General features: G+C 38.8%; 1 protein-coding gene across 14 annotated transcripts in view; it reads left to right on the plus strand.

Moving 5' to 3' along the window:
• Positions 1 to 26,029, plus strand: part of KMT2C (lysine methyltransferase 2C) — a 197,994-nt gene that overhangs the window by 33,527 nt on the left and 138,438 nt on the right. For all 14 annotated transcript variants that reach the window (XM_055803570.1, XM_055803574.1, XM_055803575.1 and 11 more), the window contains one exon: positions 14,874 to 14,962. In XM_055803570.1, the coding sequence (XP_055659545.1) occupies positions 14,874 to 14,962 (89 nt within the window). The remainder of the gene's footprint in view (positions 1 to 14,873; positions 14,963 to 26,029) is intronic.

The raw sequence follows: 26,029 nt of genomic DNA on the forward strand, positions 1-26,029 counted from the left end.
TTTTAAAGATGGGAAGATAAGTGTTAATAATTCATATATTTTACTTATGGTACTTGCAGCACAGTTTACAAAATGATAGGTACAGGTACTCTGTAAATGTTTTGTGGAGATTTGTCTTGAAAATCAATAAAAATTGAGCTGCAATTCCAGTGTGTTTGAATTCGCTTGTATCCAAGAAACAAGGAACGAAACCTGTCTAAAAGACTGGAGCTGGATTGAAATAGTTAATGGCAGGCTGTAGGGATTAGTGTTGGGTTCAGCCTTGCTGTTAATGAGCTGGAAGAAGGCGGAAGCCACAAGCTAATGGTATTGACAGACAGTATGGGGGTAAATGGATTTGTCAACACAAAGAGAGAGAAAATGGAGAACACCACAGGTTAGGAATATACAAAATACAGAAAAAGGAGAAGGAGGTTTCCCCCAAATCTACTCTTAACCAGTAAAACAACCACTATTGGGTCAGTCGGGGTGGCGGGTTTTCCAAATGCTGCACTGATGAATGTGAGAATCTTGCAATAAAATGAAATAAAAGGGGACAGCAGATAAATGAATGTTTTTTACGGATTGTATTTTAATTATCTCAAAGATGTTACAAAGATGAATGCATTACCATTTGTTATACAGCTAGACTTCGTGTTGGTATGAAGAACAGCCGTGCCCACAGGATGCTGCTGCTTTGAGACAACAGTTAATGCTCATGCCTGAGTTTTAAATAAAAAGTATCAGGGAGGGGGAAGAGTGCTGTTGGTGAAATGTAGTGGTTAAGAATTGAGCATATTTCAAACTAGCAACTTTCTATTTTTGTATTAAAAATATTAAACCTATTTTATCTTGTAGGTGGTGGTGTAATGGTAACTGTGCCATTTAGGCAGACATCTTTTCTATATCGTAGGAACTTTATCAACAAAGTTAGAGAAGAGAGGGTGTTTTTATCAAATACCATTTTCTGGAAATAATCTCTCCAGTCCACAATGGATGAAAACATGTCATCGTTATTATCATTCTAAACTAATAAATATAATCATCCATTCTTGAACTGTCCCAAATGTAACCTCAGCTGCTTTGCAGACACAGACATTGAGACTAGACTAGCAGCGTTTACCAGCTGTGTGTAAGAGCTACACTGCACGTAAAGGGATTTCACATTTTATTATGTGGGAGGGATGATGTCAGTTTGGTTGATTATGCCCCTTTCAAGCTGCTGTGATAATTACCTGCTTGTTACCAGAAGTGTCGAACCCATTTTCAGTTCTTGTTTGCTTTTGCTGTCATGCCCTAATTGCTACATAATTTTGTCCCTGCCAATTACTACCTTGGAGTTGAATTTTACAGTGAAAAAGTTCTAAGAAGCAATAAAGTAATTGTTTTTTAGATCTCGTATTTTCAGTCGAATATTTTATTATGCTACAAAGTATATTGAAATACGTGCTGCTCACTTCTGTGATGCTGTGAAATCCCACAGTTCCCACTGAAATCAAGAAGATGTGGAAGGTGTGACTTCTTGGGAGATAAAGCCCCTTGCGGTTGAGATGGCTGTAGTACATACCTTGATGGTTAAATACACAAAAATGAAGAGGTGTGGAAAATTGATGGCTTCTGACTTTTTATTTTGGAAATAAATATATCTACTACATTCTTTAGAGGCAGAAACTCTTAGGTTTAATGTGTTTTTTCTTACTCCTTCCCTTTCTTTTCATTCTATCGTTTATCTACTATGTGAGTTTTAAAAGTTGCCTTTGATGTAGATGTTAGGTCATCTGATGTGATCCCTTATCCACAGTTTTCTATAAAGATGTAGTGTAAATGGATTTCTTTAAAGGTGCTGGGCCAATTCTGATTAAAACTGTTTGTTTGAGTTGATCAGTGGAATAAAGGTTACAGTAATTGGGTTGAGGTCTGGCTAATCAAGCCCTTTGTTGTCTTTGGGAACTGTTATTGCCTTACTTTGCATTTTTTGGGTGGTCCTCCAGCAATAAATTCTGGTATTAGCCAATATTAATAACAATTACTGCTGTTGAAATCTGGATATGGAATGATGTGGATGAGCATAGGGGAGAGGCAGAAGTGGGATTTGGATTAAGCACAGTTAGATAAAATGCTCTTCAGTAGAGGTGTAGAAATGGGGCTACAGTCTGGAAAGGAGCGTTTCTGGAAAGATATTTAGTGTGTGGGATGTTAGTGGCTGTGTCTTGAAGCTCTCTGTATTGTAGAGATTGTGAGACTGAATCACATTAAAATGACAGCAGCCAGGTATCTACAACTGAAAGAACGAAATGTTGGCAAAAAGCCATGAAGTGGACTAAAGATTGCAGAAACCTTGAAGAAAATTCCTTTGGTGAGAAAGGTAAAGGTGCTCAGTCTGTTAAGTTGTGGAAGGCTGGAGAATCCAAAGCCTAAGACTAAGTAGTAGGTTGATTACAGTGTACAGTATCTCCAGCAGAGAAAATACTGAGTTCTTAAGGGTTCCCTAGTGTAACAGGAAAAGGTACAGCAAGAGGCAGCGGTTAAAAACTGAAACCAGGGAAGATCACATAGGAAATGAGCATGAATTTCATAAGGAGGAAAAAAAGACAAAGGGTATGGCAAAGTGAGTGCCTTTCTGAAAGATGGACTTCCGTCAATTATAGTTATTGAGTGATATTTATGGATATTAGACTTACATGGATAATGATTCTGGCATTGTATCCAGTGCGTCTGTGAGCAGTTGGACTTCTGTTTTGCTAGCACTCTTTAGCAGCTTTTTCATGGATGGTGTTATAAATGTTGAATATCTTTGTGGTCAAAGATTCTTTTCAAATGTAATCTTTAATACATTGATCGCAAAATACAAATGGGTTCTAAGATGCTGAAGACGTAGTATACCTTGACTGTAAATCTCTTGTCAACATGAAGGCTTTCAGGTACTTTAAGGAGAAATTTCAGTGCACAAAAATACAGCCACAAAAAAATGAATGCAGGAGTAATACTGCAACAAAAATTAATGGTTTTACTGCTGAAATTTATGTGTAGCCAGACTGTGAACTAACCCCTGTTCTGTCCTGTCGTGATAACAAAGACAGTAGTTGGGCAAATCTGAGTAGTCTTTGGGCTGCTGTAAGTTACACGTAGCCATATGTGCTTCCCTGGCTGCGTTATCTTCACAAGTCATTGCCAGTATAGCTGTTTCAGAGCTGATCTTGCCAACGTTGGATACCTGGAAGTACTTCTGAAAGGTTTGATTAAGATAATTTTTGAGGCTGTGTGGTCTGGTGAGTAGAACTGAGTTTTCATGCTGTAAATGTTAATTAGAAGCATATGCGTATATGTAAAATGCAAGCTGAAATAGAAGTATAAATATCTAAGAAGCTGTCATTCCAGAAGGTCTGTGCTCAGAAAAGATTAGGTAAATATACAAATAGTCCCATTATAAATCAGCCTCAGTATGATTTCAGATTATCTTCATTACTTGTTTTTTCTGGTGGCTTCTGAAAAAAGTTACAGAGTGGTTCAGACTGTAATTTCCAAATCCTTTCAGGCAGCATTGCTTACATTGTCACCAAAGAAGCTTCACTTGTTTTATTCTCTCTCCTTCTCTAACAACTCTTTCCTATCACTGTTCTGCAGTGCTGCTTCCAGCCCAAATATTCGGGAACTCCCAGTGAATTAAATAAACTGATCTGGATGAAAATTAGCTGGGTTTTGCTGGGTATAAATCCAATCTGTGCTAATTCTCAAACTTTGTTTTAATGTTATTTTCTACCTTCAGGTTAGCATGTCTGAATCTTGAATATTTCCGCGTTTTTTTCCATACCGAACATAAATTTTGAGAATTAGTTTCCTGTTACCTTAAAAATACATTTCCTTGCCTGTTTAAACTGAGGGTGTCTGTGGAACTGGAGAGAAATTGCAGAACTTCTGCAACTTGCAGTGCAGTAAATGGAGTAAGCTTACTGCTTGTGTGTCCTTGGATGATGGCCTCAAAGGAACTTGACCTGGACGTATCAGTTGGTCCTCTTGGATGACTTCCATTGTAGTAGTTGCTGTAACAAGGTTCGCTGGATATGTGCCCCTATCGTGTGACACAGATACAATTTTGTTTATAACTCTGACCTGTATCGTATGACGTAGAGTGAGCAGTAGATCATTCTTTTGGTAGCAGTTCTATCACAGCCTGATCTCATCTGATGCTGGGGGATGTGAAGATGATGATCAGGTAGTAGAATTCTCTAGCACCAAGTGCTGGAAAACCTATCTATTTATTACCTTACCTTTTTTTCACGTGTTTCTTTCAGGGCATATTAAAGAAATGAGGGAATAATAATAATAATAATAATAAACAATAATAATAATGAAAATAAAAATACCGTGAGTGTCAATGTTTAATGGGCAGAGGACTAGCATGGAGAAAAAAAATGGAGAAAGCAGCTTGGTGTGGTTTGTAGTGGTCTCAGATAAAAGGAGGTGAAATTTTGAGAACATTTCTGTACAGCAATGATCATTATCCAAAATAAAGATGATAATTTAACAGTCCTTTGTACAGACGGTTGAATGTTCTCTATTATAATTATTTGAGGCTATTTATAGCCTAGCTGTAATTGTCAGAAGGCAGATTTGTGTCTCCAGGTTAGAAGAATCCTGTTCAGGGATGGAAAAAGAAGTGTTGGACAGTTTTGCTAGCAGAATGCAGTATTTCTGCCTTACCCATGCCCCTAGAGATTGATACATCTGTTTATACAGAAGCTTTTAAACATGTTGGAAGATTTGTATTAGTTGTGACTACACTTTGTAGCATTGCCTATTATGCTACTTACTTTGTTGTTTATATTTCACAATAGTATTTCCAGAGTTTTACTTACTCTGGTATAAAAATAGTTTCCATGATCTGGTTTTTAGGATTTACTTCTAGTTTGAAAACAATTTTGTTAAAAGAAAAACACTTTGTGTGATTTATAAATATATGCTGACACCCATCTGATTACATTGCCTGTTTTCTTTTTAGGTCTATTTTTATTCTTCTGAGGTTTTCCAAGCCTTCTGAATAAGTTCTAATGGATTTTTAATTAGCAAGAAGATCTTGTGTTTTTCTGTTTGGCTTTCCTAGGTTTAGCTGTTTTATTGAAAGAAAAATATTTCATAATACTTGTTGACATTAAATGCATTTCTTTATAAGGAGCACTAAGGGTGCTAACAGATGGAAAAGATATGTGGTGATATGACATTCATTTCTGTTGGTTTTTTTCCCTGTCTAAATCCATTTTAGATGGGTAATGACAAACTGTAGCTAACATGCAAGAACTGCTCTTCTTACATGCCATCAATTAATTTGGGTATTACTAAGAAAATTCTAGCTAATGTGCTCTAGGTCAGCATCTTGCATAAAAAGGTTAAATCACTTTGGGTACTGCCGTTCTTTCCGTGTTCTGATCCTTCTAGTTTAAGCTTAAATGCTTGGTGGGGGAAGCAGTAGAGAAATACGCTCATCTTGTGGCCTGTAGGGTGTTCATTGTCTTTTGCAAACAGAAGTTCAGGTGCAGTTGGAGGATGGATGCCTTTCTCAGGGGATCCTATAACATGCACCTGAGGGACAGACAGGTGTTTTTTCTGTGATATCGGTGGGATCAGAAATATTTCAAAAGTGTAAGAATGAATGGAGTTATTTTCCATGTAACCTACAGGAAGACTTGTATTTCCTGTTAAAACTAAAGACATGAGTAAAATTTGTTTGAGACAGAAGATACTGAGCTTTATTTGATGAGAAAGCATGAGATGTTCTGAGTTGACTGATGCATTTTGATAGATGTAAAATCTAGAAACCTCTCAAAATGATGCTGTGTGAGTTGGGTTTAGTTTGGCTTAAATCAATGTAATAGTTGAGAGTTGAATATTTGCATCCATTTTTGAGTATCGTAATGATTAACAATGAAGAAAAGCAATGGTTAGAGCTCTTTTATTATCATTGTATGCAGAATGTACTTGCTGGGTATAAAAAGATTTTTTTGAGTAAAAACTTTAATGTTAGATCATTGAGTTGTTTGTATACCTGCACTGTGTGTGGTTGAGTATTAAGACAGGCAACACAGTCTGCACCTGCACTTAATATATCCAGTGAGAATATTTAACATAAGCAGACAAATGCATTTTGAAAGCATCTTCACAGTCTAACTGTGGTGAGACTCCAGCAGACTGCAAAGTTTCAAAAGGAAATGTTTGAAAATGACTCTTAATTAATGGTGCTAAAATTACAAAAATCTGTTCACAGAGACCAAAACTTCCACCAAGTTCCAAGTACTTGGCAGCTGTTTCCCATGCATGATGACTCAGATCCACTGAATTTTATGTACAGGATCTTGAAATTACCAGACATAAGAATTACAGTCCTTACCATTGTATTGCCACCTTTACTCAGAAGAGAGTAGCAGGCAAACCCTGCAGTGTATGAAAGAGCTGGGTAATTCTTAATTCTTCTAGAAGACACAAGCTTGGTGCTGGTGTGGGTAAAAAAATTCTGGGCATTATGGCTGTCACAAGATTGGAGGAGTTAAAACTTGCCATAGTCGTCGCCATGGAGAAACAAATCTTGGGTTTGAATGTAAGTGGATGCTTATACTATCCACCAAGAAAAAACAGTGTTTGATGCAGTAGCATATTTTGATGCACTTTTGTTTACTTAAAGGAAAAAGAAGCGTGGACAAGTACAGTGTTTGATGGTGCAGGTTCACATTGAAACTCCTGCAAAAGTTAGAAGAGTTGTGGTTTTGACAATGCCAGTGGTCTCTTAACTGTTAACATCACCATTTCATTCTCCTTGCCTGTAAAAATAGAACATGGTGAAAACATTCAGTGGTATTGATAAGCATTACTTAGCAAATTCATTGAAGACCATCACACTAACTGTTGTCTGGAAGAAAAATAAGAATATAGCCATTACCAAGCGTGGAGCTGGGTGGATACACAGAACTAGCTGGGGTTGGAAACGTGCAGATGGCTCTATTTGTAACTGTTGGTGCTCCCAAGGATTTGTCTAATTTGATTCCAGAAAAGGTTTTAAAAAATGTTGCAAGTGCTGAAATTCTGGTATGTTGTTTTGCATCATTTTAATAGTGAATATGGCTGAGTGCCTTGGTAACAAATGTATAAAGGATGTAGTTTGTGCAAAACTGCAAATACATGATGAGTCAGAAGGTCATAATTGCATCAGAATTTTCTTTTTGTAATTATTTCTGAAATGTGTATAATGGTTAAGGTTCGTATGTAATGTGTTTTGTGTTACAGAACTAAAGCTATGAACCGTGTGTGAGTCAGTCAATGAGATTACCTATCAGTAGGTAGTTCTTGAGAAATGAGAACCTGTAGCAATTTTGATGCTCTATATTGCAGAGTTAACATGACAGATATTTGACTAAAAGTACAGAATATATAGATGTCTAAACAGTTTGTTTGAAAAGTAAAAAAAGAAAAGCTGAAAGATCTGAAAGCTTTTTATATGGTTTCTCACTACGATATTTGAACTGTCTCCAAATCTGAACGGCCCATACGTGTGGATCAGGCAACCTGGCTTCATATTAATGTCAAATTCAGATTTTCTCATGTATTGGTATCACAAAAAGGTATTGCAGAAGAACATTGCAGTGTAGTAGCTCTAGCCTCAATATTTCAGTCTGTAACTGGCTGTAGTAGAACTTGTGACTCCATGAGGATTTTATGGGCTCATATGAAAAATCTATTATTTTATGTATTTGCAACTGTTAACGATAATGAATCCTCCTAGTTTGGTCCTTGGCTGCTGTGACCCTCCATCTCTCTCGCTAGCCCACTGAGGATGTTCCCAAATGGGTAACAAGTTCGGAAGAAGATTTCATGGTCCTGTTAGTAAGGCTCTGTTTCTGCTATGGTAGAGTTCATCTGCTTCATCTTTTAGAAGAGTGATTCCAGACTCAAACTGAACTATAAGTAACTTCAGGGAAAGGTGGAGAAAACACTGAAGACAGTCACTTTGGCCAGGCCAGCCTCATCACCCAACAGTGTAGCTTCAGGCCTCTGGATCTGGTGGCCTTCTGCAAAATTGAGTTGAAATTAAGATTTTTTTTCCAACTGTGAGATGCTGCTGCTACAGTAATTATGCCTCTTCGATTTGGGTAGACGGTTCTGACGAGTGCCTGCTGGCAGGACATCCTACTTTCATTTTCTGTCTCCCATGGAAAGTGATTTTGCTCCAATATTGGTCTGAGGACCAACGTAGTACAGGTAACTATGCAAGGGCAGTTGAAAATACAGATAAACCAAACATCACATTTGCTTAAAAGTACTAATTCGTCTGGCCTTTAAATTGTAAGAACTGTGCAATGCAAATTCATTTTGACACATGATCTTTTACGCAAAACCTGTCTTGGGACAGCCTTTTTGCTTCAAGAGCTCTGCAGTCATCAGTCGGTTTCCCTTGTATTAGCTTACTTTCTGTCAATAGTAACTGTACTCTAGAATGAAAGCAAAGATGCATCTACGACATTCAGTACAAATAATCTTTAAAAGATTCCTATTTGCGTTTCTTTGGGTAGCATAGGAAATCTTTTGACAAATCTCACTTTCACAGGGGAGTACTGGAAAAGTTTAGATAAGAACCATTGTGTGGAGGCGAGGTTCTTTTTACGCTTTTTCTCAGACATCGCTGGTGTCAAAGGCTGTAGTATTTTTTATTATTATTTCAGGTGTTTAGTGCTCTCAGTGTAACTGTATAAAATATAGATGTGAAAAAAGTTTCAAGTCTGGACATGTTACATCCTGGGTGAATTAGTAGTTTTGAGTGAATGAATAATGTCTTCTAGATCATTACTGGTTGAAGGAGATGTAAGATGGGAAGTTGCAATGTTTTGGTTTGAAACGTAAGCTGGTTCACTTCTCTGTGATGTAGTAATTTATGAAAAGATTTTTATGCTTTATACATGAGAAGTTTTAAGATACACACTTTTCTTTGATTGTGCCAAGAGACTAATAGGCAATATCAAGTATATTTTTGAGATCTTGTAATAATGAAGCTGAAGGTTGAACGAGTTCTATAATGAGATAGTAATTGAAGTCTGGTTCTGTGCATGTTAAACAAACTACAGTCTCACTTCTATTACTAAAAGGTCAGCTTTTTGTCACCTTTGCATCACTTGTGATGTTTCTGTTGCACATCTTTTCCGTATATCAGGGTCATTCTGCCTTTAATATACACATAGCTAATAAAAGAAGTAAATAGGAAGAAAGTACATGGTGAGTTCTTTTTTTTATAAGTCATGGAAGAAAATGTTGTGGAGGGCAAGTGCAGAAAATATTTTCACCTGTTAGTGATTGCTCAATTAAAAAATCCTCTTAAGAATCTTTTCAGTCAGAATCGGTTTGAAGCTGGAGTCAATATGATAGTGAGTTGCTTTTTTTTTTTTTTTTTTAGGCTTGCTCATATATAGAGCTATTGAAATTAATTCTAGCTAGCTGGCATGTGCCTTGCTTCCAGAGTCATATTGTTCATTTTATCCAGACTTGGAAGTAGAATTTTCTCAGCTCTTAGCAGTAATAAAGACTACATTGAAAAGTGTTCAAGAGTGGGAAAACCCCCCACCTTTCCATGTAGGTATTTCCATGAATCGATTCTTAACTTGCTTGCTGTGGTTCCCTTTGCATGGGGCTACTAGCTGAAGTTTAGGTATTCTAGCTTACACTTAAGCACAGTTAAACTTTTACAGCTGTACTTAAGACTTGTGGTTCAGAAATAGTGGGAGCATGTGCTTTCGCACACCTGTTGAAAAGATTCTTGAAAAAACAGTAACAGCTTTCACTTGTGAAACTGTCATGTGAACATTAATTCGTTACTAGCCGTGCTGACGGCAGCACTAATTGAACCTTTTTATAAATCATTCCTGTACCATCTTCCAGGGTAAGGCTGTGGACAGATGTTCATTTAACAAGACATCTGTGCTGGTTTAGGATGTTACTGTATCCCAGATGTTACACCGCTTTTTAAGGTTATTGGCCCTGTTTTATATATTTAGTGCCATCATTTTGCTCAGCAGTTTGCGAAGCGTAGCAAGGAAGGTATTTTCTCCCCTGAATGATCCAGAGGTTTCAGCATTTGAGAAAGAGGGGGAAGTTCTGGGGTAGTTCATATGTACACACTCTCATAAGGCTGAAATAAAATGCACTGTATAATAAGGTAGTTTTGATGCATGGTCTGAACAAGTAGTCACCTGACTTTGTTGATAGCAAATTAGAAATTGCCGAAACTGGTGTCTGGCAGTAACTTCTGGGAATCATAAACTAGCAGCCTGACAGTGATGGGCATCTGAGGATAGTAGCTTTGTCAGTTATTTTACGTGGTTCCAGGAGATGTTGGCCTACAGCCTTACTCCTGATCACTTAGTGGAAAGAATGAGTAAGATCCAAGATATGCTTTTGACCTACCTTGTACTTGTCAGGTTACGGTGCTATTGCTACCACCTCTAAAAAAAAAAACCCACCAACAAACCCCTAAAAACTCAAAACACGGGAAAAATGTCATACATTTAAAAAAAGAAAGAAAGAAAGAAAAAAAAAAAGCAGAACAGAAGTATTGTATTATCTGATTACTGACAGGTGAATAAGACGCTTTTCCATTTTCTCCCAGCTTTGTGCATCCATGCTGCTCTTTGTGCAGTTCAGCAGAAGCCGCTCAGGTGCCTGGTGATCTTCCAGCAATGTTGGCAGGGTGCTGAGACAGCCTCGGCGAGGCTTTCCCCAGTGCAGGGGGAGTACCTAATGCTCTGCTGAGCCCTGCAAAAGGTTTTCATGGACTTCTTTTTTTTTTCTTTTTTCCTGTGGGCTAAATTTAATTAGTTTTTTACCCAGAGAAGAATGACGAGATTTTTGTTTACTATGTTGTATTTAAAGATGGAGATTAATGAAAGGCATTAGCTCAGAAAGCTAATTGATAACAAATTTAGGAGTAGGTCACAAAGGATTTCAATAAATTACTCCATTTTATGCAAATACGAGTAAACTTATTGTAGGCAGTAATTACATTCAACTGGAGTCCCATATACGTAAAAAAGTGTAGCTTTGTCTGTTGACTTTGTTTCTTGAAATGCTGAATGTGCTTTAAACACTTAAAGAAGTTATATTTCTCTCAGTGGGTCTGTTCTTTTAAACGTAAATAGATGTGCTTTTGTTTTTTCCTTCTAAATTGAACTCTGTTGTAGGAAAAAGGCAAGTGAGAAAGCCAATCACAGAAACTTTGGCAGCAGTTCAACCTGCGTACCGAGCCCACCGCCTGTTGTACTGACTAATATTTATTGTTGTTTTCTTGTAGAGTCCGTAGTGGTCGGGCTCTGCCTGTACAGTTTGTTCTGGGTTTGCAAGCTGTAGGAGACATGGCTCATCTGTGTTTGGTGTTTCTGCTGTCGTGAGCTGATGGGTTTCTGCAATGATATGTAAAAAGCATGATGTGGTTACCCCTCCTAGTAAGAAAGTTTGGGATTGAACTTTGAGATCTAGAGCACAGCGGAGGTTGTAATGTTCAGTACGGCAATTCCGTGCTGCCTGGCTTTGTGTAAGCGAAGGGAGAGAGTCATGGGCTGTTGTAACGTTGTGATGCCTTTTCGCATCCTCCTTCAGAAGAAGTCAAATCCCTGAAGAAGAACAGAGCACAGGTTGCTTTTCCTGCTTTATTTAAGAGGGAGTGGAATAAGTAAATAGAAAATAAAAAAATTTAGAGGGTTTCTCATTGGAAAAATGTAGTCTTATGCAAACCAGCCAAAACCTTTATGTATGAAACTGTTAAAATGTATAAATTTAATACAAATAATATTAAACAACCCATTCTTACTACAAATGTTGATTGCAATGATTAGGTATGCTATATGGCCTCCTCAAATGGCATTTTCTGTGGAAACATTAAATTATAGTTGACAGTACAATGTATAGTTCACTGTTTTGTGACTTATTTTTTTTCTTTATGCCAAACATAAATTTATAGGCTATAAAATCTCTTCTGCTGATTGTGAAACAAAAATAACTAGCAAAAATAAGTTAATGAAATAAGCTAGTATTTTTCCACCACTTCTTCAGTTTTATTTAAAACCTGCATGGCATTATGAAAGCTCTTTGTAGCATATTTGGAGAAGGGGAATGTCAAGAAAACACCAGACATGGTTATTTGTATCTTTTGCGAAATAAGCAATTATGTTTCATTAAATGAAACCTCTGATTTTCCTTGGTGTTAAATAGGTTGCTAAAATATGGGAGGGAGTTCAAAGAGTGACTATTGCTCTCATTTAAAGAAAATGTTTTAAAAGGCTTTGCGAGGTACTTCAGTGTTTATACATGAAATGTAGTTTTAACAGAAAATCTAAAGCTGTATGTAAACTATTAGATAAACATAAACAATCATCATCTTCCACTATCCAGCGATCCTCACCTGCAGGGTTGTGTTGGAGAACACTGAAATGGGTTATTTGTGAAGAAAGCAGAATTGTCATTTACATTTGTGATGATTTCAAAGTAATCCTGGTTTAGTACAAACTTGTAACTTTGTGTTGCAGATGGATAGTTCATAGAAGAGTAATTGGGATAGGATTTAGAAATAATCCCCATTCTTAGCTGGTTGTGTTCTGTAAAGCTTTTGAGCATTCCTGCACCGAGGGAAGTGATTTCACTTACCTGCATTCCCAGCCTTTCAGTTGGTGCTGGCTGATGTGCTGGGAGATTGTAAAGAACTACAACAAATGTAATACTTAAATGCTCATGATTTCTTACCAGCTGCGTTGTTTTTCTAAGCATTAGAAAAGTGTTACCTCTTTCTTCCTGTATCTCAGTGTTGCTGGAAGAGCCTATTTTATCCAATGCATATGGTGTTCCATTTGTTCTACTCCCTACTCTTCATTATGGATGGGAATGAATCTGTGTGACCATCTCAGATGCTGCTATGAGAATAACCTGTGTCATTCCCACTTCCAAAGCACACATGTCTACCTTCCAACCAGCTCATCAATTGCTGTACGTGTGGATGGGCTGGTAGGGTGGCTGGAGGGAGGAGTAGAAGACGGTTTCTTCTGATTGCTGCGCCGTTCATTCTTGTTTAAATATTTGTGAACCATGGGTTTTAAGAAGCTACACTAGAAGCTTGTAAGGTGGCAAGTAACAGAAGGGGATGCTGGCTTCCATCTCTTCTAAGAAGGCTATTACTTATTTTGTATGTTACGTGTATGTTGTCACTGCTTCTGGATAAGCAGGCAAGGGGAAGGATAGCCTTGTATCTCTAGGGTTCCTATTGCGCCCATGTTTTTCAGCATTGTCCTGAACAGATTTCACAGGGATACCAAGAAAAATCCTTCTGTCCTTCATCTCTTCTTGGTTTCCTCTTCTCCCCAGCTCCTTTGTAAATTGAGTGCGTTTTTTTTCCAGGTGTTGAGCCTCTATTTAATTCTTCTTTCCCTCCTTTGCAGAGACAAAACTGGTCCCAACACAATTTTTGAAAGGGTCTTCTTGTTAGGTAGTCCAGGATAGTCACTTGTCTTCTAGCAGGAGAGTAATACATGTAGGCTCAAAAGATGGTTCCATTTCTGTGCATGTTATCCTCTTCGATCCATGAGAACGAAAGACATTGCATGACAGAGCTTATTTCATAGCTCATTTAGCAGATCCGGTTCTGCAGAAGTAGTTTGGATAGATTTAAGTACTAAAAGAGACTGTATAAAAAAAGGAAATGCTTGTTTTGGGATGATTTAATCACTTAAAAAAACACCGCCAAAACCCACCAAACCAAAAAACCCTTTCCCGCCCAACACAGAACTAAACCCAAACCTTCCAAAATCCTCAGTGAAAAAGGAACCAGAATGGTTTTGCTGGAGGGGGGCAGGCGGGGTGCCCGAGTGCTGGCCTGCATGGCATCCTGATTCAAGGCATGGTGGTTGGGTGAATGGTTGCCTTGGAGCTCTGGGACATTGGAACTGCCGAGATGCCCCAAACTGCTCAGAATTTGTGTTCTTGGAATCAGAAGCTCCCAGGGTCTCCCGGGCTTTCCGTCAGCACACCAGGCAGGTTGCCAAGTAGCCTGAAAATTTGGGAGGCGAGGTGCCAAGCTCTTGGCTCCCTTTCAAATGGGCTGCTGAACAGCTGGGAATCTGGATGCCTGGGCTTCTCAACAACCACGTTAGTTTGCTGAAGAGCCAGGCAGGGAAAAAAAGGCTGGAATTTGTGGCACAAACCTGTCTGCTTTCTGTCAGACCTTGGTTGAAATTGAAACAAATCTGCCCAGGTATTGTAGTTCTGATTTGCTTGTCCTCATGTGATGACTTTTTTTTAATGTGATGACACCTAGTCATCTCTCATAACATTTTATTTTCTGTGTCAAAATGTTTGTTTCACAGAAAATAATACATTTTAATTTAATTGCTGTAGTGTCATTATTCTTCCATAGAAATTCCTTCCAAGGATGCTCTAGATGTATCGGTATCTGTTTTATAGCGTGTGTAACTACTGGCCAGATTCTGGATTGTATTCTCTTGTATCTGTCTACAGTTAGCTCCTGTGTGGAGCAAACAGGATACCCATATCTTAAAATCTTGCCAATTTAATGTATTTTTTTGTTCATTAAAAGTATGTTACTGTATTTTTCTTGTAAGAATAATCAGGAAAACTTCAGGGTCCAACTGCTGATTGTTGTTGTGTACGTTGTTGAGAATGGTACCTACAACAGGAAAAAAGGGGAGGAAACTTCTGATTTGTACAAGACTCAAATCATGGGTTAGCTTGAATGTTACACAATTTAGCGCTGACATTTATTCCTCCAACTGAAATGATTTAAATCCTAATTTAAATTTAAAACTTCAAAATTTTAAAAATGCTTTCAGTTTTAAAAAGCTTTTCCCTTTTTATGTTGGCAGGCCTCGGAGTAGAGGAAAAACTGCAGTGGAGGATGAAGACAGTATGGATGGTTTGGAGGCAGCAGAAACAGAAAACACTGTGGAAACAGGTAATGAGAGTGTAGTGTTGATGGTCTCTCATTATTGCTTCTCTCTTGGAAATGCATTTAATTATGCAGGACTTCGGTAGACAAGAAAGATTTCTTTAAAATTTTGTAGTACAAGATGTGCATTTGGGCAGATGTAAAAGGAAAAAAAACCTGTGCTATTTAAATCTATATCAATTAAAGCTATTTGAACCTATTGCTCCTAAATAGTCTAATGGGAATGCCTTCGTAGTTTAGATGTGCAGAGACTCTTTTTCTGGTTTTGCAAGTCTGTATCTAAGAAAAATAAAAGCTCTGAAGCGGTAGCTGCTATTTTTAGAATCACTGCCAAAATACAGTATAATTTATTGACCTTTACCTTCAGCTAACTACAGCAGATTATATACCAAAGGGATAACCAGGATAACCAAACGTTAATGCTTCCTACTGCCACTTAGGAAACAAGATAAATCTCCGTTCTCGCTTTGGTAAATATTTGTTGCGCTAATACCCAAATGCTTCAGTTACTAGAGGGATCTCGTTGTACTGGACCAAGTACTGTTGTATTTCTGTTCTGGCAGGTTAAGAGTCTAAAGAGACAAGCAGATGAGCTAACACACAAGATAAAGGCCATGGTAAAAAACTGTCATCCCTTTGCCAGGCACACGTCTGTAGCCATTTGCCTGTTTTTAACCAGGGACTGAATATCTGTAGAAGGATGAAACCTGCCAGGAAGGATGATGCCATGGCCAATTGGCGGAACTTCGTTGGTTTGGCAGAAATAAGCCTTAAAAATGCATTGAGACATAAGGGTTCATAAATTCAATTAAGTGGTCCTATATGTGTAATGAGCAAAGTGGAAGGAAGCACAGAGACACTAACAGCAGAAGGTGGTGGTCAGGGTGGCAATTGCGTGGAAATGCCAGCTAAGTTAAGGAAATTGTCAAATTACTCTCATAGCTGCTAAGTAAAGGAGGTAAGCTTGTGAAGTCCTTCAAGATAAAGGCAAAAATCTGTGCTTAGTGTAGATCCATAGGGAGAACAAGCAGAGGACCTCAAAAGCTTGGAGCGAGTCCACAGGAGTGCCATAAAAATGATCAGAGGACTGGAGCACCTCTGCTATGGAGGCAGGCTGAGAGACCTGGGGTTGTTCAGCCTGGAGAAGAGAAGGCTCTGGAGACACCTTATTCCAGCCTTCCAGTACCTAAACGGGCCTTATAAGAAAGATGGGGACAGACTTTTTGGTAGGGCCTGTAGCAATAGTACAAGCAGTGATGGTTTTAAACTAAAAGAGGATAGATTTAGCTTAGATATTGGGAAGAAATTCTTTACTGCGAGGGTGATGAGGCGCTGGCCCAGGCTGCCCAGATCAGCTGTGGGTGCCCCATCCCTGGCAGTGCCCAAGGCCAGGCTGGACGGGGCTTGGAGCAACCTGGGCTGGTGGCAGGTGTCCCTGCCCGTGGCAGGGGGGTGGGAACTAGGTGATCTTTAAGGCCCCTCCTAACCCAAACCATTCATGATTCTGTGAAAAGAGCCAATTTTGCAGCAACAATTCATATAGGCTGTACAGGGGCATGGTTGCAGTGATGAAAGCCTTAAAAGAGGAGGCTGAAATTGTTGAGTGGATGGAGGATGAGCTTTGGCTGTATATGCTGGTCTCTTGCATCTCACTTGCCAGATGTTGAGAAGGCTTTATACTTGAGACTCAAGACTTTGGGGATTGTCATGACTGTTTAGTCACAGCCCTGTGTTGAATTTAAGTGTTGCTAATGTTTTGTGGAGGGAGTCTAGATTAAAGCTTAATGCCAGGACGTTTGATTGTTTCATTCTGTCCATTGTTTTCCTGCCCCTGGTAATAAGCTGCTGGTGGTAGTGAACTTGGATGGTCTTTTCCAGCTTCTACAAGTAGGTAATTACCAGTTATTAGAGTAGAAGTTGTAGCAGGTATTTGTCTGTAGAAAAAAAGAGTAGGGGAAAGGAAGGCTAGTTCTAATTGTGTCCTATATTCCATTTATTACTCTTCCTATCCTATGTGCTAGAAACAGTCCTATGAAAATCAGCAAAGGGGATAGAAAGTGGTAAGTTTTGTAAATTTTAAATATATTATTAAAAAAACCAGAAAAGAAATTCGAGCTTAACAACTGCTCGTACACTACTGTGTAGAGCATTTAATGATAGCTGTCTATTTTTGGCTTTACATGTCATTATTAGCAAAGTTCCTCAATAGACATCTGAGAGTGGTTTTTACTTTGGAGGAGAAAGGGACACAGATAATTATTTTTAAGGCTCCAAGAGTGCATATAGATAAGTTTCTCCATTATCCTTCATCAAAATCATTCTGGCTGTCAGAGAGTGCTGATGCTCGTTTCTAAAGGTACACACAGCAGCGGAGCACTGTCCTAGAAATCCCGATGGACAAAGACTCTGCTGGGTCTGCTGCTGGAAGTGATGCACCATCATTTCAGTGCTGAGCCTAAGATGGTTTTGCAAACTGTACTCTTAAGTAAAAAGAAGCCTGGTAAAAATACATAGGTCTGAAGTCCCATTTTTACTGAGGAAGCCAAAACAGACTTGAAAGACCATTACTGTGTTGAGCAATTTGATAGAGACAGAATTGCAATTACATTATTTTAAAAGTTGAATACCATGTGACTTGATAGAGGTTTAATCATATTAATAGAAAAAGCTGCTGCCTTTAAACCTTAGTCTAAGCACTTACCCGTGTTAATAATAGTGTTGGAGAATGAGTAATCCCAGTTTGTTGTTCCATGTAAAACTATGTTAATCAAACTGAGGTGTATTTGTGTTCTAGTTTATGAATTTCTGCTTTGACTGAAAAGGTCTTTTATGTTGTTTTCTTGCAAGTAGTGGACTTGTGGACTTAACAAAATTTGCTGTAGTAGCTGGCAAGCCAAAACACAATATAGTAGTATTACGAAACTTGAAACGAGACCATCTGAACATCTTGACATGTGATTTTTGACGTATTTTACGTCTCCATATTTCTAGCTTCTTTTCCATTGTTTGGTTCATGTGTTGAGAATAATCAGGAATTCTACTGTGTGAGGTTTTCATTTCTTGTTTGGGTTTGGGAGCTTGTTTCTATTTTGCTTTATTTATGGAGTCTAGCATTAGTGGTGACCTTTTTTGAGTTAATTAGTTTTCATAAAATGAGGGAGGTCCATGTTACTTATGTTGTACTCAGTGTAATGAGCTCTACTTCTAGGGAAGGGAGCAGTGCAGAAGCAATGAGAGGTTTGTCACAGGGAGGGGAAAAAGGAGATGCCTCATATCATCCCACCTAGGATAAGGACATGTTTTCTAGCTGTCAAATCTTGTATAAGGGAAAAAAGCAAGGGGAGATGTAAGTACTAAACCCTATACATTATTTCCATTTGTAATGTTGACACAAATATTTTTAAAAAAAGGGATGGCAAAAATTCTTCCTGAAGTGACTCTTTCATAATGCTAAGGCACAGCCATTTTAATTGCAGTTTGGGAAACAAGTTACTAGCCTTACAAAATTCTGTAATCTCGTATGTAAAAAGAGGCAGAATTGGAAGCAAAGCAGGGTAAGCTGTGTGCTGCTCTGATCATTTCAGTATGGGTTATTATCCCCGCCAACTACAGTGATTTCTGAGCTCTGCCCGTTTTCTGCCAAGTGCTGTGTTCACTTTGGTATAAATGAAAGTAGAATTCTTAAGGATGGAAAGAGAGGAGGAATTTGGAATTGGAAAAAGGAAATGCTGGAATTTGGAAAAAAAAAGGTCTGTTTGGAGCTTAGTCAACTTTTTCCTAAAAAATGGTGCTGGCAACTGCTTCTACTGAATCAATGGACTTCCAGCTTCTTGTAAACCTCAGAACAGACTCCTTTCCTTTACCCACCAGCTCTTGCTGATTTCTTGGCTCCTCCCTTAGTGACTCTTTTGCTTCTCAGCTTCAATTTGGTCTTTGCAGCTGTCTGTTCCTTCATTTTTCTTCACTGTGGTTTCCTAAGTGATGTTACACTGTTATTTCTCTACCCAGCTGATTTTGAGCTTTATCCATCCCTCCCATCATTTTAGCACCCACAGCATCATAGCATGGTTAATGCTGGCTGGGACCATCTGGTCCAGTCCTCTGTTCAAGCAGGGTCACCTGGAGCCAGTTGCCCAGGACCATGTCCAGACAGCTTTTGAGTATCTCCAAGGATGGAGACTCTACAACCTCTCTGAGCAACATGTGCCAGTGCTCAGGCACCTTCACAGTAAAAAAAGTGTTTCCTGATGTTTAGAGGGAACCTCCTGTGTTTCAGTTTGTGCCTATGGCCTCTGGTCCTGTCCAGACCTTCCAGTCATCAACACATTCCACCTTTCTAGCTATCGGTAAAATAGTTTGTTGTAGAATACTGGGTTCGCCTGTAGGTCCTCATGGGTTGCTTCTCTCCCTAAGAGTAGTTTTTTTCTGATGACTGACTCTGTAATGGCCAAAAAAACACAAACCACAGAAGTCTGGAAAGCATGTGGCTTTGTGCTCACATGTATATGCAAATATAAAATTGCTAGTCTAAAGAAAGAAATAATACAACAAATACTTCCTGGTAAGCTTTCTGTAGGTTTGGTGGCCCTTTGCTGTTGACGAAGACTCGACTTTGCTTCTTTGCCCTGTTTTGTGTTCATTTCAGCAAGTTTCTGTACTTGGTATTTTCTTGGTTCTGGATTTAAGTTGACTGAAAGTGAATTCTGTGTGTTAATTATTCCCTCTTTTTTGGAGAACATTTGTGAAATATCCAGCTCATCCTAGATTCTATAAGTCTTCCTGTCTTTTGTCACATAAAAATGTTGAAATTCAGACTCTGATCTGGGAGAAGTGCAATAAAATAAGTTTTAACTGCTGAGTCTCTTGCGAAGCTCATAGTAAATCCATCAGGTATTGATTTGTACTCCGTACGATGTCAACCAATTCTTATAATAAATTAATACTTAATACAGACCCTTACCTTCTCATCATGTTTGGAGGCTTCAGAATTGATAATACATAAAAGAGCCTGGATGATCTTTTCAAGTGATAGCTCCTTGTCTGTGCTACTGTCATTAGTAATATTATTATCGGACCCAGTGATGTTGCCTGGCCAGTTGATGTCTTGTTGGACTTCACATTAGCTTCCTGAAGATAAACCTTCCTCTAACCAGGCTCTTTTGTCTCTGGGCAAAGCACAAAAGAACCAGAAACAAACACTTCTCAGTGGAGGAAAGTTATCTGTGTAGAGGCTGCCAGAGGATTTTGGACTAATTCAGAATCTCATCAGCTTTGAAGCAGCCTGAAAAGCACTTTTCTAGAGAAAAAAATTCTTGCAGTATCCTACTTCTAGAGCAAATACAGTCACCCTTTTGCAACAACCTGAACCATGCTGAGTAGAGCCTCCCACTAAGACGAACATGCTTGAGACCAAGTCCTGGTTTGGGTGACTCAATGGCAAAAGCTCTTGTCAACCTTGTTAACAGCAAAGATGTTTTAAAATCCACTTTGTGCTTTTCAGACAGATAGTTAGGCCTCATCACTATTCCACTTAGCACTTCCAAAATTAGTGAAAGGAAGAATGAACACCACTGAGGGTGTTGGCTGTAGATCAGATTTGTCCATAAATATTTGGGGCAAATATGTGCTTAAAAATGCACTTAAATATGTTCGAAGGTAATTAATATTCTCTGTGCTCATTATAAAAGGAGTGGTTCCTTCTTTCTTATGCAGCTGGCTCCTACCTGTTCAGCCCCTGGAAAAATTAGCAGAACTGAAGCATTTTGTTGTTACTATTATAAGCATCTTTCTATTTTTTGTTGTATTCTGGTGAATTATTTGTAATGAGAAAACCAAATGCAACAGGAAGTTACTTGATGCTTGCCTTTAAATCATTACAGGCATGCTTGATAATAGTATTTATCATGCATGCTTAACATGGGCCATTTAGAAAAATCTGATTTTTTTTTTTTTTCTTTCTGAGCGATATCTCTGTCTCAGGTGTTTTGAGAGCAGGTGGCATATTTTTGTAGTAGGTGGAATCTTTGATTTCCAAATAATATTAACCTCACTGAGTTTTCCATTCTGGAGATTATTTCTGAAATGCAGCCTCCTCTTTTGCGTATTTATTTGGTACTGCTTTTGCTGTTTTGTTATCAAACTATGCGTTATTAAACCTAACCAACAGGTTTTGGAAGGAGTTTTCAAGGCCCCGGAATATTCCACCTTCCCATTGCCCTGAAGCTTGACGCTGCTGCTGTGTCGTTAGTGACACGATGGGGAGAATTTGCGTTGACATTACTAGTCAAATATACTGAAACAGCAGCATGTAGCTTGTGTGCTGTACGCTCTTCTCACTGGAGACGGTGCTATTTTGTGTAACTGTATTAATTTTTAGTAATGTTGTGTTGAGACTGACTCTCTAGTTTGGTAGAAGAAATATTCAGGAATTCAGACCTCAGTCCTACCTAATTAAAATCATAGTATAAACCAGGCTGGCATTGGGAGTCCCACAAGCATCTACCCTAGTAATCCTTTTCTAGGTCAGGTACAAAAGGTAAGAAAGTAGCAGGTAAAATAAACTTATTTATGGTAATAAAAGAAGTACCCACATGCAAGGCACTGAAGGCTGACCATAGAGAAGGAAATGTCTCTTAAATTCAGTAGTAGTGCATGTAAAAGCATGTGCAGGGACAAATCACCATCCTAATTTTGTATAAATGAAAATTGCTCTCAGGTAGCTGTTGCTACCTAAGCAAGTGGTACAGTAGTTTTTCCAAGAATTGCAGGAGCTTTTAGAAGTCAAAGGAGGAACTAAAATTTTAAGAATTACTGGCAAGTGGATAAAGGGAAAAAAGCATCGGTGTGTATTTGTCTTTTCGTACTGTTGCTTTATAAACCAATTACACGACTGCATGGTAAATGCCACGTGTGGTTCTGTTTCCCCTTCTCCAAAAGGGCAAGCTGTAATTGGGAAAGTACAGGAATGGCCAACGAGTACAGCAAGAAGTAAATAATAGATTCTGTGTGAGGATCAGTTAAGGTAAAAGAGGCCAACCTGAAATTATATGACTGAAGAGGTATTTGGTAGGGTCCCCCAGCGTGATGAGTGGTATGGAGAAAATGAACAGGGAATGATGATTCATTTTGTTTTGCAACACAAAAATTAGGGGACACCAGGTCACGTTCAGAGCACAAAAGGTAGGTGTGTTTGCATTCAGCATCTACTTAAATTATAGAATTCATTACTGCTGGATCCTTTGGGCGTAAGAAAATTTACCAGGTTTCAAAAAGGCCTGAACAAATTAGTGGAAAAATAATCACGAATGCTGTTGAGTATCACCTCTAGCTCAGAAAGTTCCTTGGTTGTGGGTCACTGGGACCTGGTTGTCCATAATGCAGTATGTTGTGTTCAGAAGGAAGGAAATTACAGTTTAAATGGTCCTACATTGAAAGCCTTATTTTATAACTGGTACACAATGTGCACAAAGTTACTTTCTGTATAAAATGTATTTAACAAATAGGAGTTCTATTTGAATGAAAAGTAGCAAAATACATGCTGAAATGTACAAGAAAGAATAACTGCAGGCTTTCTTCTCATCTCCGTGTAACAATTGTTGCAGTAAGTAAATCACTGCAGTGTCCTTCAGGTAGGGAAAAACCAGCCGAGTGGTGGTTTTAAAAGAAAACACATGTGCAACACTTAACAAAGAAACCCCAAGAAAACACTTTTGATACAATTGTAGGTTTTGTTGTTTATTGTTGTGAATAAAATTTTACAGTGTTGGCTTAAGATGAAGAATGTATGTGTTTGTCCATGGAGAAATGGGTCTTGCATGTTGTTATGACTGTCACACTCAAACCTCAGTATGCTTTTCCCCCTCTCTCTCCCATGGTTATATTTTTAGCTGGCAAGAATATGTGGCTACAGACTCTGTGCAGCCCAAGTAATGGTGGTGGCTATTAGCAGCCATCACTCCCTGCATGTCTTCCAACATACCCTGGCTTGGCTTGCTGGTGTCTGGAAGGGTTGCAGGTGATCTGAACGGGACTGGTTAGCTGTGGTGTGTCCATTTTGTTCCCCCATGTCCAGCTGCTAAAACCTATACGTAGGAAGTTAACAGTACGTGAAAAATTTCTGCACATAGGTGATCACTGTGTGTGCCAGTCTGAATTCCTCAGATGCTAGCAGAAGCGATGTTTCTATGAAACTGCGTCTGGAACAGTAACAGAATTATGAACTCTGACTAGTGGAAGCTTGTTTTATTCCTAAATTGGGGATAGTAAGCGAAACTTGATCATTAAAGTACTAGATAGGCATTTTAAATTCATAACTTGCATTCCCTTGTTAAGATTTCTTTTCATACTGTTGCTACATTGACCCGGTTTCTTTAGCTGTCTAAACTATTAGAACTAGAGCACTTTGGTGTTGCTTGTACTTCTGTGGACCCCTTCAAAGCTTGTCCCATTAGCTGTTTTCTGATGCTGCACTACCCCTTCCTTGTGCAAAAATACCAGTTGCATCTGCTGGTTAAAAGCTTGTTATTCCCTTTTGCAGAACATCTCAGCAACAGCTGAGACTCCTGGATTGTCCCTGCTGTGTTTGGTGATAGTTATTTTCCAGCCTGCAGTACTTCCTGTTCTTGCTGAAAGGTTTGGAAGCTCATGACATTTGCTTTGTTGTCTGCCAAATTAGCAGTAGGTCTGACAGGTCCCAACCAGTAAACTGGTTAAGCGGTCAACTTGTTCTGTCTAAAGAGCGATAGAATATTTATTTTATATGTATGATGGCTGTTTTGATTCCTCCCCAATATTTCTATATACTGAATAATATGAGATGTTAAAGGAGGGTTTTTTTGTGGCAGAACTCTTAGAGTATTTTCAGTTTTTAACTTGGAAAGTAGTTTCCAACTTTAAAAAAAAACACAACTTGAATATGTTGCTGTCGTCTTTGCCCAATGACCATAGCAGAGCCCACACATCTATCTCCTTATCTTGCTGTAGAATTACCCAAGTGGCTTGCAGAATAGTGTCTTGTGATTACTAGAAAACAGTAAAGGATTGTTTGTAACAAAAGAACATTTTAGATCTTCAGTCAGTGTTGCGTCTTCACATCCCCAAACAAATTTGTGTTCATGTAATAAAACTCTTGCCGTCAGCAGTCACCCCCTCCCCCCAGGCATGCATATGACAGAATCACGGCCACAGGTGGACTTACAAAAAACAGGGCTTCCACCTATGAGTCTTGATGCCCGCTGCATGTCTCTTACATGGGGAGAGGTTTCTAAGGCACCTGGAGATAGAGCAGGAAAAGAGAAAATGGTCAGTTCTATTCTGAACGTTACACATTTCTGTATGAGACATGTAAGTGAGGAGACCAACTACTATCAGGAAGGTGGGTAATCCACATAACTGACTGAGAGTGGTGTTTGCTGTTTGTTACTTTGTTTGTTTACTGCATTCTGCTCTAGAAAGAGGAATACCAATAATTACTAAGAGAAGAAATTTGTCAGTGCTTAAAATATGGAAATGTTGTAGAATTTTTTTTTCCTCCTTTAAAAAATTTCAAATTACTTCTTAAACAGTACAAAACCTACAGATTCTCTTTTCAACCCTGAGCCCAGTGTATACATATCTTTCTTAAGCAAATGTGATGAAAGTGTTAATTAAAAGAGAAATTCAGTACCCATGCTATAAAATTTACCAATCCCAGTGACTTCCCTGCATGTCTGTCCCCTGTCTACGTTAGGCAATTTTTAAATATTTTTTTATCTCTACTATTTCATCTCTCCATCCCTGGAGACGTTCAGCTGTCCTGGGCAGCTGGCTCTGTCCAGGTGGCCCTGCCTGGGTGGGGAGTTGGGCAGGGTGACCTCTGGGCTGCCTTCCAGCCTCAGCCATGGTGTGATTCTGTGAATATTGCCTGAGTTGTAAAGCGTATGGAAGTCTCAACCCTTTTGATGATCCATGTAGATAGGAACTTTGCTCCTTATCCTTTTGGGGTTTTCTTTTAACCTTAGTAAGAAAAGGCTTTCTGTCCTCACCAGGCAGGTGGGAAAGAACTATTGATGTAATTGTCTTCAAACAATAAAAATTTTCTATATGTTTCCCAATATTTTCCTAATGTTTTAGTAAAGGATAGTGACATTAAAAAAGAATTTGGGGACATTTGGGAATTGTGCAATTAGCTGCTTTAATTCTCAGTTCCCCCTCCAACTCATTATACATGAGCAAGGCCTTCATTGTGACAGAAAAAGTCATGAAAATAGGATGCAAAATAAAGCCTTATATATGAATCTGCAAATGAGCTTCACATTTATTAATCATTCATAGTTCCTTCATTCCCAGAAGCTTCAAAGTAGGATGCCATAACCTAGCCTGATGAACGTTCATTAAATACAGTGAAAAGCAGTTAATGTATTGTGCCAGATGCTTCCAAGAACATCTCTTGAGGCAGTGCTGAGGGTATCTGCTGTCCCATTGCTACACCAGTGCTGGACTCCCATCTCCTAGGAGTTGGACTCATGAAATGCACTGCTTCCATTCTTCCTTAATCTTCTGTTGGAGAACTTTCACGAAGTCTAAGTATGGCATGCACAACTAACATAAACGCTATTTTCATTCTGTTCGGTGAGCACCGTGTTTTCAGTCTTCCAACGGCATATTGAGACACAGTTTGGTTTATTGCAGAGACAGCAGTTGAGATGTTGTTTGTCTCATTTAGTATAATTTGGGTTCTTTCTTTTCTAGAGAAGCAAACAGCAGGGGAAAAAGCACCATAAGGATGTAAGCTCATCTAGTCGTAGTGTGTAGTGAAACAATCTGTGTCTTCTCACACAGTCCAGAGTTCTTGAGAATGAATTAATGCCCGTGAACTTTGCCTTCCCACTGTAATGGGTGCCCATTAATGTATAATGAGATGAAAGCTGGCAAGGAGTAAATGGCTTTTGCTTGCTTCAGAGTTTCTGCATGCAGAGAATAAAGCAGAATTCCTTTTGCAAAGTTTTACTAGGTTAAATAAAGTCACTGAGATGGTTCAGAGCAAGGCCACAATTTCTGGTGGTCTTCCTTGAGCACTTCATGCGTGTTTGTCCT

Source organism: Falco peregrinus, chromosome 5, assembly GCF_023634155.1.
Source record: "Falco peregrinus isolate bFalPer1 chromosome 5, bFalPer1.pri, whole genome shotgun sequence".
NCBI classification, from domain to species: domain Eukaryota; kingdom Metazoa; phylum Chordata; class Aves; order Falconiformes; family Falconidae; genus Falco; species Falco peregrinus.